Consider the following 17,163-nt stretch of genomic DNA (forward strand, 5'->3'; position numbering starts at 1 on the left):
TATGTTTCAGTGGAGTCATGATAAGGCCTGTCAAATACCGGCAGGATCCAATCAATCACAGTCATTATGAGTTAACCACATGGCACTATCACGGCACCCATTAAGTGTTCAGCGGAGGTTTTAAAAGGAAGACACGTTTCCCACACTGATCGCCTTTGCTCTGAGTGGGGTGACAGCAGCGTTCTCTCCTAAAGGTCGGGTCTGGGAATGGGGTGAGCTCCAGCTGTGAGCTGAACTACCGTGAGTGATTCTGCAGATGGCATGGAGGACGGCTGGTACTAAATGAGGCTGAGCCTTTCACTTTAATAAGGTCTGAGTTCTGTTCAGTCATGAGTGGGCAGAAGGGAGGCCACATGCAGCCATATGCTGATGCACTACAAGCAGGAAAAGGGGCACACAGGTGCCCTTAAGAAATGTTTACAGGGGGCCCAAAGCATCTTACTGTTAAATGGATAGTTTATGGAGTACACAGACCCCATCACTCCAGTGTAACACTGCGCTTTAAAGATGTACACTACCACAAGTGACAATAAAGAGATTTAAATTGTTACAAAAAAATCTATTAAAAAAAATTCTGTTCTTTTGAACATTCTATTAAAGAATCTTAAAAAATATATATCACGGTTTACACAAAAAAAAACTAAGCAGCACAACTGTTTTTAACCGCCATGATAATAAGAAATGTTTCTTGAATGATAGATAGATAGATAATTTAACTTATTTTATATGGACTATATGGTCTGTTATGTGAAATATCTTATTCAGGTCAGTACTAAATAAAAAAATAACATGCATTTTGTATGATCCCTCTTATTTTGGTAAAATAATTGACATTTTGCAGATACTGCAAAGTCTATGTAAAATTTTGAATATATATATTAAAAACAATACAAAAAACAGAATCATAATAAAATGTATGTAATGTAAGATGCAGACAAATTATTTTAAAAAATCATTACTGCTTAATTCCTATCAAAATTTACATAAAATTACATTCATTCATTCATTCATTACTGCAGTGCAGTGAAAGGCATCTTTATTATCATGATTATAATAATTTAACAGGAGGTACTTTAATTTAGATTCTTCTGGGAAACTGCAACTTTTAATATTAAATGTGTCTGCTTGAGCACATTTGTGTCAAACTTTCCCTGAGTAATTTCCTTTCCCAAGCAGACTTTGATGAATGACGAACGAATAAATGAAGCAAGAGAAGGCCAGAAAGAGGAAAGAGGGAGGTGAATTAGGAAATGCACATATTTAAGTGGAATACATGGTAATTCCTAGTGAATCCTTCCTGAAACACATGCTCACCAAGCCTAATAGTCCTGAGCCAGTGTAACCAGGCCATGTGACTGATCAGAGCTCCTGCCAGATCTGATCTCAACACATGGTGGTCCAGCAACACTCATTGAATTTCTAAACAGTATGAAAATCAGCACTGGCCACCTGTCAGCGTATAAATGCAACTTCACCAAGTTAAACCAGTAAAATGGTCAAGGCTAGGTTGAGAACAGCTTAAATAATAATATAAAAATAAATCCATTATTTGGCCTCATGGACAGAAATACTCATATGCAAAAAATCAAAAAGCAATAATTCTATTCTATCTATCTATCTATCTATCTATCTATCCATCCAAAAGTAGACTTATGCAACAGTATCTCACTCATACACTAACTGCATCAAAATGCACTGGAAATCTGAACATTGAAATTAACATCTGCATTAATTCAATAATAAAACATCTTTTCCCAAAGTGCTGAAGAGCCTTTCAGTCAAATTTTAGTAGAATTATTGACGGGTAATAAGCAGACAATTTTTACCCAAGAGCACCTACATCAAATTACAAGCGCAATGCATGTACTTCTAAGCTTCTTATAAGCTGCCGTCTGCCAGGAACATGAATTGCAAATGCTAATGTAAATGTAAAACTAAATTAAAATTGATCCATGTATTTATTTGTTAGTGTAAGTCAAATACACTTTCATCTGCAATAGCAAGTGACATCATATTTTACCTTCAGTATTCTTTCATGGTCTCCACTACAGAGTGAGTTAAGGGACGTCTTGAAGGTCTTCCACATGGGGTTGAGGTTATTCATGACCGTCTGTGTGCAGAGGGGAAGAGAGCAATTCAGTGTCGCTTAAGCACTATCACAGAGAAATCTTAGAAAGAAATGGTTGTCTTACCTCTGTTCTGTGCACTAGTTGCTGAGTATTGTCATCGTTTACCCTGTAGATCTCTAAGAATGGATCCGACTTGCTGAAAAAATCCTGAGGGAATAACAAGCACAGAGATCAGCTGAACATCTCAAACAAAGTGATTCTGGAGAGTTTGTACATTCCATAATATGCATGATGCATCTAATATGCATTCATGTAGCCCAGCAGCATCGCCACTACATGAAACATTGTTTTTTAGCAAAAACAAATTGAAAATGAATTGTGTCCTTGCTGGTAACTTTTTTTCAAGCAGCTTATTGAAAATGAATTGTGTCCTTGCTGGTAACTTTTTTTCAAGGAGCTTCCTGCTCCCACTGTCGGCTGCCCCATCCCACTCTGCTCCTATTTGTCTGCTTAGGGGTCTTCTCACCTGATAAGACCAAATACGGAGGGGGATAGATATTACACTAATAGCACCATACAATATAGGCCAAGATAACCAAGTCACTAAAATTACATGATAAATGCAATCAAATGCGCTCCTAGTTTATTTTAAATTCTTTTATTATTTTTCAGAGACACAGAGACTCTTTTGGTCTAAATCTCTTCTTTTCTTTGACCACCAAGGAGCTCCAAAAAGATTCAGTAATGTTGCCTTTGCAAAATATAAACTGCTATTTAAAACACATTATTACACGCCTCTCATGAATACGGATTGGTCAAAAGCAGCATGTAGCTATTAGATTTTTCTAATAAATTACATTTTTCCTTACATAAAATATCATCAATATTAGGGCTGCACGATAAATCGCATGCGATATTTAATGCGCATCTTGTTAGTAAAGCCGGTTCTGTAATCAGCGGTAAATCTCCATCACGTGTGTGCTTTCACATGGAGCAGCATTTACTACACAAAGCCGTTGTACTAACAAGATGCGCATTAAATATCGCATGTGATTTATCGTGCAGCCCTAATCAATATATATCATTCATTGATATAAATATCAATTGGGCTACTTAATATTTTTTAGAGCCTGCTATACTTTTTTCAACTAACAACATAAGTCTTTACGATCACTTTTTTTTTATCAATTTAAGATATTTAAACTATTCTCAGCACTTGAGAAGTAAGCCTATACATAACATGAAATATGCATATATATCTCCCTTTATCACTCTTGTAATACTGTAGATTGTATAAATATTAAACAGCAACACTGACAATAAGAAACTAGTATGCCTTTCTTTAAGTTTCCCACAGTTGCAGATTTTCCTGGGCTAATTATGCTTATAAAACACTTTTCCTCGGAGGACAGCGGCAGGTATGCTGAATGATCAAAACAACACTGAATCACCAGGAACCATTTTCAGGACTTTCAGATCTTTCCAAACAACTTTAACACATAAAAAGAGCCACATGCACAGAAGATTCACAACAGACCACTCACAGCATAGTGCTCAAGGATGTCATCTTCTCCAGTAACGTTCTCCTAAAGGCTTGTAGTCAATTCAGCCAAAGTTTAAGACGTGAGAATGAAACAGCAACTTATCAAAAGTTATCAGAGGATCTTGACAGCCTGGGTCTCTGATCAAAGTTTTAATTACTCAGATACCAAGGATATGATTTTCACTAAAGGATTATAATTTAGGAAAAGAAAATAACTCTTAAATGAAAAGTGATTTGAAGGAGGCTTTCCTGTTCTACCTTTTGACGCCCTGTCAAGCAGCAGTACGGGACGCTCTGTGTGAAACTGAGACGCTCGTGGATCATTTGTTATGCTTGTATTAATCCCTCTTATTAATTTTAGTCCCATGTAATTACCCTGCTGACAAGAGTTGATTGTGTCTCCCACAGGAATAGTACTCTCTCTATCACTCTCTCTCTTTTCTTTCTCAACTGTCTGACCACTTTTCCGAGTATGGGGATTCATCAAGGCTGAAGTTTATTTTTAACAGCATCCCTGATCATTTCTATCTGATCACAACAGTTTCAGTGGCTCATTTCACATTCCTGTGTTGATCCTCTCACAATGTAATGTAGTCTTTGCCATGAGGCTGTTACTGAAGGATGGGAGAGTTAAATTATATTTGACACTTGACAGCAAACCAAGGTCCCAATGCAAGAGAACAGAAAACTGCTTTCACATTTCACATGCTTATTTTTTAAAGGCACAGCCACAAAAAAAAAAAAACAGACTGTTTAATCCTAGGGATCAGAAAGAGGGTGAAAATGGTATAAAAAAGTGTTTTTGGTGCTAAAAAAAAAATCTAATTATACACTACCATTCAAACTTTTGGGGTCAGTAAGATTTGTCAATGTTAAGAAGTCTCTACCCAGGTGAAAAAGACGTAGTATTAAATGTATTAAAAATATACTTGAAATTCAAGTAGTATGTTTATAATACATTTGCATTCCCAACATGCTTATTTGAAGTGTAATAAAAATATATTGAATTGCATTTTAATATATTTCTAAAAAGTATACTAGAAGTACTTTTGTATTAAATATATGCTTAGTTATACTTCTAAGAAATATGCTAAACAGAAGCATACTTTTAATGTATTTATAAAAAGTATACTAGAAATACTTTGGTAATAAATATATGCTTAGTTACACTTTTTAAGGAATATGCTAAACACAAGCACACTATTAGTATATTTCTAAAAAGTATAGTAGAAATACTATGGTAATAAATATATTTTTAGTTACACTTTTAAGGGATATACTAAACACAAGCATACATTTTAGTGACTTTTTAGTGTATTTACAGAAAACATACTTATGTTACCCTTACTTAAAGTATATTTTATGTCTACTTTGTGTAAGAACATAACAAAATGATTACACTTTTAGTGGGTTTTTAATGTACTTTATATTGCAGTAGGCCTACACATGGTTATATTTTAAATATTTATGTATTTATAATTTTAATATTTGGAAAAGTACAATATTTTGAAAAACATTTTTAACATTTACAATGTACAAACGTTTGTCAACTATTATTAAGCATTGCGATATTTAAAATATGTTGTTTAATATGTTGTTCAGTTTTACTTAAAAGGTTATGCTACTTTGGTTGATTAGGCTGTTGTTCATTACATGATACATTAATTGTAATAAGCTAGGTGTTTATAAATTTGTTCAAGCCTGACGCCAATATATTAAATATATTACAAATAGATTAAAATCCAACTTAAACATATCTTGAAATACACTTAATATACTTAAAGTTGTTTCAAAATAATACATTTAATATGCACTTAGTATAGTATAATTTAAATATAGTATGTCTGAAAAAGCACAATTTAAATATATTTCTTTTTCACCTGGGTAATGCTAATCAAGGCTACATTTATTTGATAAAAAATACATAAAGTAATATGAAATATTACAACTGAAAATAACTGTTTTCTATGTTAAAATGTTAAATTTTTCTATATTAATACTTGTGATGGCAAAGCTGAATTTTTAGCATCATTACTCCAGTCTTCAATGTCACATGATCCTTCAGAAATCATTCTAATATGCTGATTTGCTGCTCAAAAAAAAGATTTCTTATTATTATCAATGTTAAAAACAGTTGTTTGGCGTAATTTTTGTAGAAACCGGCATTTTTTAAGGATCCTTTGATGAATAGGAAGTTCAAAAGAACAGCATCGATTTGAAATAGAAATCTTTTGTAATATTATAAATGTATTTACTGTCAATTTAATGCATCCTTGCTGAATAAAAGCATTTATTTCTTTTAAGAAATCCTACTGACCCCAAACTTTTGAATGGTAGTGGACCTCAGAGAAATGTTTATAATCTGACCAATTAAAATGCATCATAAGGCCCAAAACTAATTGCAGACAAAAACTGATGGTTGTTGTTACAGTACATAAGATCATTTTATATTCTGAATAAACATGTGCACAGGAGGTCTTCCTACCTTATCATCCAGCTTCCTCGCACTGAACGAGAGTTCGACGTAATCGTTATTTCCTGTTAGCTCCTCAGCGGTGATCTGGAGAGATTGAGAGTGATGAATTGTTTTCAGCAGAAGAGAAAACAGAATCAGAAGCTAACCGTGAAGACTGACATTTGTTTTATAGATCTCGCTCTCCTCACCCACTGAGCTTTACATGTTCAACTGTTGCTGCTGCGTTCCTGTCAATGTGCATTAACAAGCTCCTCTGGCTATTTTCTGCAATTTTTGTTTCATAGCTCACATTCAATACCACATCTGACTGTTTTGGAAGGGTGTTGTGTACATTGAGAAGTTGTTCTATGTTTGCCTGGGTTCAATAGTGGCATTGATCATACAAAGCACCTCTATCATATAAAGTGCAAAGCTTTTAAAGGTTAGACTGAGAAATGATTGCATAAGGCCATTTGCTGGTCTTGTGCACTGCTGGATGTTTGCATAAGTATAGCATGAGAGAAAACAAACAGATACATTTGGGATTTGGGAAAGTGCTCACCATAATAGACGATTTCCCGACTGTGTTGCCCTGTTTAAGCAGGGCTTTGGTGAATTTTCTCTGGGAGATGATCTATTTGGACAGAAATAAGATATTTTAAGTCAGTCAGAGGCCGCCTTGTTTTGATGGACAGAACACACACAAAAACACATGAATATGTGCAGAACGCAGCACATAATAACACCTTGGGGAGAATTTGGCATGTAAGCTTAGTTCATAATTACACCATGAAGTCTTGTCCACTTCATATACTGTAAGTGCTGCATTATTAACTGTTAAATATTTATAAGGGAGTGCTTTTGGTTTTATTTCCCCTAGAAACTCTGTATGAGTGAGTGTCAACAACTCGCTTTCTCACTTTATTAAATGCAGCTCATTTCAACAATTATACTCACCTCTTCCCCCTCCAACCAAAACAGACTGAATTAAAACAAACAACCCAGCTCCTCTGAGAGAAAAGCAGACTTATGGCTTTGACGCAAAAAAATAAACACATGAATATTGAACAAAATGAATACTGGCATCCGTTATACACTATAAGCTTCTAGCAAATTCTTTATTGAGAAACTGCTAATCTTAACCATCTGGCAGAAGATCATGTGTCTGGTTTTCCATTTGCTCAAACTGCAGATAAGAGAGTAGCATGGCCCATCTGGGCCGGCCGTCCATCCCACACTGAGCCAGCTACACAGACATCTCACTTTTCAAAATTCAATCAGCCATACGATGTCCAGAAATGTTCTTAACGGTTGTTGGTGTGGTTATTTAATTAGGAGGCTTCATCTGATTTGGGCACAGTGCCGGCCCCACTCTTCCTTGACTGTGTGCAATCAACGATCATGTAGAGATCCTGTTGCAAAATGAGCATTGCCAAGCAAAACTAGAAAAATCATATTAATCACACATAGCCTGCTTGAATATCTATGCTCACTTGGCCCAGTGTGCACTCCATGGCTCCCAGGCAGTCCGCTTCTCTCATGCCATTATGACTACTGCTGATGTCGTAGAGCTCGTAACGTAGTCGCTGGACCTCTTCAAAGTAGAAGTCCAGGGTGAAGACCTTAGAAAACGTGGGGTTTAGACAGCTCCGAATCACCTCTGTCCTCTCCACCTGTAAACACACCAGAAAACAATTATCTACCTGGATTATGTTCAGAATGGCACAGTAACACACTATAATACTACTATTTCTGCAGCATGTACACAATGTTCAGTATATAACATTTCTGTATGCGTGGAATACGAGAAAGAACAATCTATTATGTTGCCCACATTTGAGGTATAAAACAAGCAAACCAAGACCTATAGTTTAAAAAAATAACATATTTGAAGTTAATAGATTATTTGTTAATTACATTTAATAGATTAGACTTTCAATAAAACATTTGCCATTGGTTTGTATTTTAGGCATGTTTGAGCTGAGTTTTCATTGCATTTACATTGTTCTGACCAGCAGGAATCGTGGGGCATTTTGAGCTCTGAATCATTTTGCAAAGCAACTGGGTCAATTGATTCAAAGTTTTAAAAAGCTTGGTAACACTTTATAATAACTTTCATTAATAAATCATTAACAAACATTATATAATGCTCAACAGATCATTAGTTAATATAAATTAGTTATTATAAAGTGTTACCAAAAGCTTTGTTTCTCCCATCACTACAAACATTATTATGCCACGTTTATAGCCTTGTATCTTTCAAGAAGACTTACTTTCTTCTGCGGAACACAAAAAGAGTTATTAACATCAGAATGTGCAAGCTGCTCTTTTCCATCCAGTGAAAGTGAAGCCATACAATGTCCAGAAATGCTCTTAACGGTTGTTGATGTGATTATTTAACTAGGAAGCTTCATCTGATTTGGGCAGGTAATAATATGAGGTTAATGATATGAGGTTAGCAAATACGACATTAGCAAATAATGTCAAATTTGTCTTTTTGAGACAACTAAGCCTTTGAAATGTTTATTATAGCCTATACTTTTATCCCATTTCATTCACTTTTTTGTAAAGCACGCGCTGTACACTAGTATTCTATTCCAAACACAGTCTTGGCTCCAGTTGAGCTGAAATCACTAGTGGATGTTCAGGAGAGGTTAATCAAGTTAATAGCTTTCAAGAAGGATTTCTATGGTCAATATTTAATCTCAGGACAAGCTGCTTGATTAGGAAGTAAAAAGACATTTGACAAGTGCTGATACTCAGGACCAGATCAACATGGAATCAGTGACCTGGGAAGTGACCTTAAAGAACTGATCAATTAGTACTGTAAAAGCCCAATCCATTTCTACTTATCTTACCATTAACCAGCAAAACCAACTCTAGATGCTTTTCTTAGTGCACTAATGACTCTCATCAATCTCAACTAAAGTGCACCAAAAGTCCCTTTGGATTGAAACAATCTACTAACTGACAAGTACTAATAGCAGATGTAACAAAGCATTTTGATGCAGAGGATGCAAATTAAAAAAAAAAAAATGAAAAACTTAATTCACTCACACTACACTCAGGAGAATATGGTATGTTTAATCACTCTCATTAAGCTCTTTTGAGACACCATTTAATCACCTAAAGTTCACTTTCATAATGCTCTTTTGAATGAAATCAGTAAATGTAATAAATCTCAGAACAAAAAGATAAAACCATGTCACTGCCAAATCCTTGTTCCTGAAGAATGTATCTGCCTCTCACCTCATGCAGGCAAAGAAAAGGGTTCGTTTTATCTGACATCCCTCAGCCGCCTAGTCATGGTTTAGTCTCAGTTGTTTAACTTTCCTCAGCACCTCAGAGTCTCAGGATTCTGTTCTTTTTCATTTTTCACGCTGCTCTCTGCGAGGGGTAAACACCAAGTTTGCTTGCTTTCTTTCTGACATAGAAGATCTTTTACCATTTAAAAAGATGTAAATGTCTGTCTTTATAATGTATTTCACTTGTGTAAAGTGGATGTTTATTATGAACTGTGCACTGTATTTATCACATGCCATTTGCCATAAACAAAAGCTTAACATTTAAAAGAATAATTGCATGAGTTGCATACGAGATGTACAATGTTGCTTCATAGTGCTTCATTATGGACTTATATATTGGCCAGAAGTGACCGTTTAAAGTTAAAATGCTTTAATAACTGAATTGTTTCCTACAAACATGCAGTTTTCCGCTTCACAAGACGTTACTTGATGGACTGGAGTCATGTGGATTATTGTGATGTTTCTATCAGCTGTTTGGACTCTCATTCTGACGGCACCCATTCACTGCAGAGGATCCATTGTTGAGCAAGAGATGTAATGCTACATTTCCACATCTGTTGCGATGAAGAAACAAACCCATCTATATCTTGGATGGCCTGAGCGTGTTCCAAGTTCCAAATTAGAACTTCGGAATATTCATATTTTCTTGAAAATATTCTTTACATAATCATATTTATTCAAATGTTTTTTTTTTATGTTTACTTCAGCATTAAAATGGTCAGTTTATATAACTCAGGGTGCCCATTTAATTTGCACCAACCACCTGGAGACCCCGCCTTTTCTCTTCATTAAGGTCTATAAATATTCGCCTGACTCTTCCAGGTGTTTGCTCTTTACTTACAAGGGCTTCCTCAGGGCAGCTGGTGCTGTTTTATTGGGAAAGTTGCGTGTGCCATCTACTCAGCATTCTCCTGAATAAACATCAGTCGGGGAGACATGGACCTCAAAACAGATGCTTATTTCTGCTGCTGAATATGCAAATAAATCTCACTTATCAAAGTGAAAATAATACAGTTCTGATGATGCTTAATACACATCCGTTCTCTATCTAACTGTTGTTTGTATTCCGACACTGCTGTCAGGAAACATCTGCTCTGTTGTACATCAGGCAACTTGTTAACCTCTCAGAATGCTTCTTGTGACTATTCATCAGAAAATAAGTAATTAATATATAATCTTATATATAGTCTTTAGTGTCTTTTGAAATATTATTACCATTAAAATAACTACTTTCTATTTTAAAATGTAATTTATTCATGTGATGGCAAAGCTGAATTGTCAGCAGCCATTACTACATTTGGTGTAACATGATCCTTCAAAAATCATTTTAATGTGCTGATTTGGTGTTTATGAAACACTTCTTATTATTATTAATGTTGAAAACAGTTGTGTTGCTTAATATTGTTTTGGAAACCAGGATCAATTATTTTCAAGATTCTTTGATGAATAGGAAGTTCAAATATAAATATATTTACTGTCATTTTTAATAAACAGGGTGTCTACAGATATGAACAAGTTAAATTTAAGACTTTTTAAGACCTTTTTAATACCACCTTATGTGAAATTTAAGACCAAGCCTGTGATGGAAATACACATTATATTACATACGTATATGTAATATTTAACGCGTTTAAAATGTAAAAAGAAAACAAAATATCATCGCTGTCAGAAATTCTGTTTGTTATTACGATATACAGTGAACTTTTCATATCAGCAGACAATATCCCATGCAAAATATTCCCACAAAACAAAAGTGTCGCATCGCCGAGATTTTTGGTGGTGTAAACAATTTATTCTGAAGCAATATTTTCAGACAGGCAGCACGAGCCTGATAATAGAAATACACTATCAATTGCTGTTTAAAGGGGTCATATGATGCGATTTCAAGTTTTCCTTTCTCTTTGGAGTGTTACAAGCTGATTGTGCATAGATAAGATCCCTGAAGTTGCAAAGACTAAAGTCTCAAAACCAAAGAGATATTCTTTATCAAAGTTAAGACTCTGCCACGCCCCCCTAAAACGGCTCGTGCTAACACGCCCCCACATATCTACCTCACTATGTGGAAATATTTGCATAATGGGGGGAGTACTCTTGATTGACACTTTTTAAGGCCTTATTTTAGGAAAACTTTATTTAAGACATTTTAAGACTTTTTAAGGACCTGCGGCCACCCTGATAAATGTAATTATTAACTAATTACTTATTTACTAATTATTAGAACTAATTATTTACTAATGTCAGTATTCATTTCTTTTAAGAAAAAGTGTGTAGTGCACAATGGAATTAAACAGTGCCAATTTTTGAGGATTAAAAAACAGAAATGTGAATATATAATTTTAATATATATATTATAAAATATATATAATTTTATAAAAACTTGTGTATTATTTGAGCTGTAAAGCTGTTTAAATCATAATTTTTACAGTCATTTTAGAGTTGTATGGTATTCTGTTGTCATGACGACAAAGTTATACAATTTAATATAACTTTATGCAACAAAAAAAAAAGTTAAAGTAAGCAGTTTTTTACACTAAATTAATGCTAACATTCATATTGTTTTCTTTGTGTGGCTTTTAAAAGAGAGAGTATTTTAACATGTATGGATTGGCCTCATTCAATTCCACCGCAAGGACCTCATGGTAAAAGAAAAGAAAAAAAATAAAGAAAAGGAAAAAAAACATTTTCAAAGAAATGTAATCAACATCACACCACAAATGCTGTCAGTTGAGCTTAACTTCTACTAATCCCAGAATATTGCTTTGACTATGGCTCAGAAAGTGTAACTTTGTTACCAATTACACATTGTTGTGTAAGCATATTAGGAATGTCTGATCTACTGAAACAGCATGCAAAACAAGCTACTATAAATGTTTTCACACCAGCCTTGTTTCTTGTGAGTGTGATATGCCGGATGGAAGTTTGGCAAGCATAAGCATATTTCATAAGGTTTCATCACATCCATTCACACACATACAAAACACACACACACACACAAGTTACAAAGAGCATTGCTCCAAAGGATGAGCCTCAACATGTGCAACATCCCCCACACATGGGTCTAATTGTCCCTGGAAGCCACATTTACCTTCCTTTCCTCACATCTCTCCATGTCTCAGTCAGAACGTGCGGTCTCTGAATATGCAGCCACCTTCATTCTGCCATGTTAATCGGCTGCTTCTCCTCATTAGCCCATCAGTGGGAGAGAATGGAGGTTTTCTCCAGGGCTAATCAGCGTGGAACCATCTTCCCACTTATGCAAGCAAGGCCCAAGTTGGAGGACTGCAGGGTGCAGCAAGAGCTAGCATTAACCATTCAACAGCACACCAGCACCTCAAATAAGATATTTACCCCACTCTCACATCACAGCTCAGTTTGTTGAATGGCTTTAAATAAGGCCAACCTGTGTGAAGAAACGTTTCCTTCCTTTAACAATGCAGCTGTCCATTTTAAATGAGGCAAAAAGGAAGAGTGACACAACTGAGATCTCGCTTGCTGTCTTTGAACACCTGTGTAGGAGACGCTAAACAAAGGGTGGCAGAAAAGTGGATTTTTCAAGGAGGACGATGAAAGGATGGGGGAGGAAGAGACAGAAACTGTGGCAATCTAAATTCAATGGCTTTTTGCAGAAAAAAGCTATATTCTGAATAGCATACTATTATTACTCTTATTATTTTTATGAGATACTCTATCTCACAATGCTATGCACTCAACTGGACTAGTCGCAGTGTGATAAATGAACCAAATGCAATGGTGTTGGTATTTTTTAACATTTAATTTTTGACTTTGTTTTATTCAATTGAAATAAAATTGTTTAAAATATAAAACACACCAATGTTCATAAGTTTCTTTTTTACTTTTTAAAGAAATTCATACTTTCATTCAGCAAGGATGCATTAAACTGATCTGAAGTAACAGCTAAGACATTAAAAATGTAAAACAAATGTATCAGGTTCAACGAAAATATTAAGCATCACAACAGTTTCAACGTTGGTAATAATAAATGTTTCTTGAGCAGCAAATCAGCATATTAGAATGATTCCTGAATGATCATGTGACACTGAAGACTGGAGTAATGATGCTGAAAATTCAGCTTTAATCACAGGAATAAATTACATTTTAAAATACATTCAACTAGAAAAATTTCATTTTAAATTGTAATAATATTTCACAATATTACTGTTTTTACTGTATTTTTGATCAAACAAACACCTTGGTGAGCTTAAGAGGCTTCTTTCAAAAAACAATTTTACCGACCCTAAACATTTGAATGGTATTGTAAAGTAAACATTTATTATGGAATAGTGTCTACTAGTTCACTTACTAGTTTTAAAACATATTAGGTGGTATTAGAGACAGTATAGGAGGAAGTGGCAGACCACTCATATAAAATTAAACGCTCAAATCAAAATGCTCAGTATGGCATTTGATATGATTTGTTTACTCTAAAACACGCATGCACAATATTTGGACGTGCATGAAAGTGACTTCAGTTAAAGAAGCATTTGATACCACTGTTATCTGAATTTATTGTTAATTTGAAATTCATTCTCAAAACATAATATTCATAAGCAGTTTTGGAGAGTTTTGTCTTTCAACATTCAAGTAGATAGAAGCTATACTTGCATTCCTATAACTACATAGAAAACAGCTACCTGGAGGATGTATCAAAACTGCTGCCAAGTGAATTTACATGATTTAAAGGGATAGTATACACTAAGTAGTATTCAATAAGTAGTAGGCTAGTATTCCATTACAAACATAGCCATTGAATTTCTACCAACACACACTCATAATTAACAGTTTTAAAGCATTTTTAAAATATAGCACATTCAACTAGAAAAATTTCATTTTAAATTGTAATAATATTTCACAATATTACTGTTTTTACTGTATTTTTGATCAAACAAACACCTTGGTGAGCTTAAGAGGCTTCTTTCAAAAAACAATTTTACCGACCCTAAACATTTGAATGGTATTGTAAAGTAAACATTTATTATGGAATAGTGTCTACTAGTTCACTTACTAGTTTTAAAACATATTAGGTGGTATTAGAGACAGTATAGGAGGAAGTGGCAGACCACTCATATAAAATTAAACGCTCAAATCAAAATGCTCAATATGGCATTTGATATGATTTGTTTACTCTAAAGCACGCATGCACAATATTTGGACGTGCATGAAAGTGACTTCAGTTAAAGAAGCATTTGATACCACTGTTATCTGAATTTATTGTTAATTTGAAATTCATTCTCAAAACATAATATTCATAAGCAGTTTTGGAGAGTTTTGTCTTTCAACATTCAAGTAGATAGAAGCTATACTTGCATTCCTATAACTACATAGAAAACAGCTACCTGGAGGATTTATCAAAACTGCTGCCAAGTGAATTTATATGATTTAAAGGGACAGTATACACTAAGTAGTATTCAGTAAGTAGTAGGCTAGTATTCCATTACAAACATAGCCATTGAATTTCTACCAACACACACTCATAATTAACAGTTTTAAAGCATTTTTAAAATATAGCAGTTAGTGAGGCAAAATGCTGTAAGAATATGTCCATATCCAACAGGGAGAAACTTTCAAATTCAAGTTTGATTGTGATAAATTAATGATGGTGAAACAGAGCTCCAAATGCAAAAGAGATGTTCAGCCCCAGTCCATCTTGTAGACATAAAGGACAAAAATACCTTGTATGTGCACATGAAGGGGTGAAAGAACAGAATGAGAACACACAGGAAAAGGACATCTTCCATCATATAACTGACAGATTGTAATCATCAGTGCCCAGATGACCCACGTCTAGCTGCATAACTCTGTCAGTCTGCTATGTTTACTCTTATGCTTCATGAATATTGATATTATTTCTTAAATGTCACCGAAGTTGGGGAGCGCTGCATCATGATAAGCCACAGCTCCACTTTAGCAAATGCCAAAGCAAACAAAAGTTGAACCGAGAAACGTGCCTCTCAAATTTATGAATACTACACAAAACCTAGAGTGTAAAAGATAAAAAAATAAGACGTTTACAGGGCAGAATATAAAGAAGAATATATGAAGACAGACAAAATGTTTACTTTCTTACTTTCAGAACAGACATGCCATGGCAAATAAAATTATCACATATATTATAACACACACACACACTATATATATATATATATATATATATATATATAAAATGGGTGTATAATACAATATAATTATACTTTAAAATAACTGTTTTCTAATTTTTGTGGAAAGAAAGAAAAAAATACTTTTATTCAGCAAGAACACATTAAATTGATCAAAAGTGACAGTAAAGACATTTATAATGTTACAAAAGATTTCTATTTGATAACAACAGAGCACCAAATCAGCATATTAGAATGATATCTAAAGGAAGACAAAGGTGACACTATCTAAAGGTGACAATGAAGACAGTAATGGCTGCCGAAAATTCAGCTTTGTCATCACAAGAATAATTTTTTAAAAATAGAAAACAATTATTTTAAATTGTAAAAATAATTTACAATATTACTGTTTTTGTATGTTTGATCAAATAAATTCTTTGACTAGTAAGTTAGTAAGCAACTACCTAAGAAACCACATAGTAATGCCCTAGCAACAACTCAGGACATACCAACCACAACACCCTATTATATTTCAGTGTCTCTTCTATTGGCAAACACCACTGTAGAATGTGATTGTGAAGTGAGAATCACTAATATGACATCACTACAGCTTGCAGCTACAGACACAAAGCAAGTTTTTTTTTTAGTTCTGTCACTCTTTTTACATCAATATCCAACTATTTCAGACCATGAAATCAGTCTTGATCAGTCTGAGTGAAATCTAGATTGCAACCCGAAGGGAGCGATATGGAGATATGTATATCTGTATTCAACAGGAGTGCTCCCTGCTCCTGTGATTGGCATTCTGGGTAAATGAAAGAACAGCTCCACCTGCCACAGTCATTCAGACGTGCGAGTGAATGCTGTCGCTGACAGTCAGACTCTCATCTTCAGTTCTGTCTTTTGTCTGATTATTGGTGAGAGCTGACAGCCAGGGCACTGGGATCTGACACACTGACAGGTCATTATAGCCGTTGGAAATGTAACTTTGGACCAAGACATTTTTGGTGTGTTGCTCAGATAGCATTCATTTTCAGAGAAACTGAGAGGGTGGTGTCAGTTCTCTCAGAGCTCAGATTATGAGGCTCTTTGAGTGAAAACACTTTTATTTATTGGTATGTCTCACACACAGAATTAGTAATGAAGTGTTTGAAAATACAGTATACAAGGATCCCACACCTTCTGACCAATAGTTTTATGATTACTGGTCAAAATTATTGTATCCCCATTATTTTTCCCATAAGAGCGGGTGCGGCCATTTGTAAATTTTATGTCTGGCTTCCGGTGTCATCTGCTTCCAGCTATTTTTAGCTGTACAGAATGGCTCGTTTTGCTGCTTGATATTGCAAACTGATGTGTTTTACCAGATTATTTTAATGTATTTTTTAACTATGAATACACTGGTTTGTACTGCAATCCATTTGATCGTTTACTGCACTTTGTTATTCTTGACGTTATTTCCCTACAGCGGCTAATGAACCAGAAGTCTCGTACATTCACAGAAATAGCTTACTTCGGTGTTGAAAAATAAGGTGGATATAATTGCACTCATAAAGTCAATTTCAAGCCAATAACATATTTTAGACACACTTAGGAAAATTTCTATCATTACCATTAAATAATAATTTAAAAAAAGGTCATGGAAATTTCTATAGCTTAACTACAGAAATTTCCAATA

At 34.5% G+C, this 17,163-nt stretch overlaps 1 protein-coding gene across 1 annotated transcript in view; it reads right to left on the bottom strand.

Moving 5' to 3' along the window:
• The window catches only part of LOC107713817 (copine-4-like), a 47,430-nt gene that overhangs the window by 15,019 nt on the left and 15,248 nt on the right, over window positions 1–17,163 (bottom strand). Inside the window, exons 3-7 of the mRNA XM_016519433.1 lie at window positions 7,561–7,740; window positions 6,630–6,701; window positions 6,098–6,172; window positions 2,193–2,276; window positions 2,021–2,110 (exon numbers count right to left, since the gene is read on the bottom strand). Coding sequence (XP_016374919.1) covers window positions 2,021–2,110; window positions 2,193–2,276; window positions 6,098–6,172; window positions 6,630–6,701; window positions 7,561–7,740 — 501 coding nt within the window. The remainder of the gene's footprint in view (window positions 1–2,020; window positions 2,111–2,192; window positions 2,277–6,097; window positions 6,173–6,629; window positions 6,702–7,560; window positions 7,741–17,163) is intronic.

The sequence above is a fragment of the Sinocyclocheilus rhinocerous genome, unplaced genomic scaffold (assembly GCF_001515625.1).
Source record: "Sinocyclocheilus rhinocerous isolate Xijiao unplaced genomic scaffold, SAMN03320098_v1.1 scaffold779, whole genome shotgun sequence".
In the NCBI taxonomy this organism is placed as follows: Eukaryota; Metazoa; Chordata; class Actinopteri; order Cypriniformes; family Cyprinidae; genus Sinocyclocheilus; species Sinocyclocheilus rhinocerous.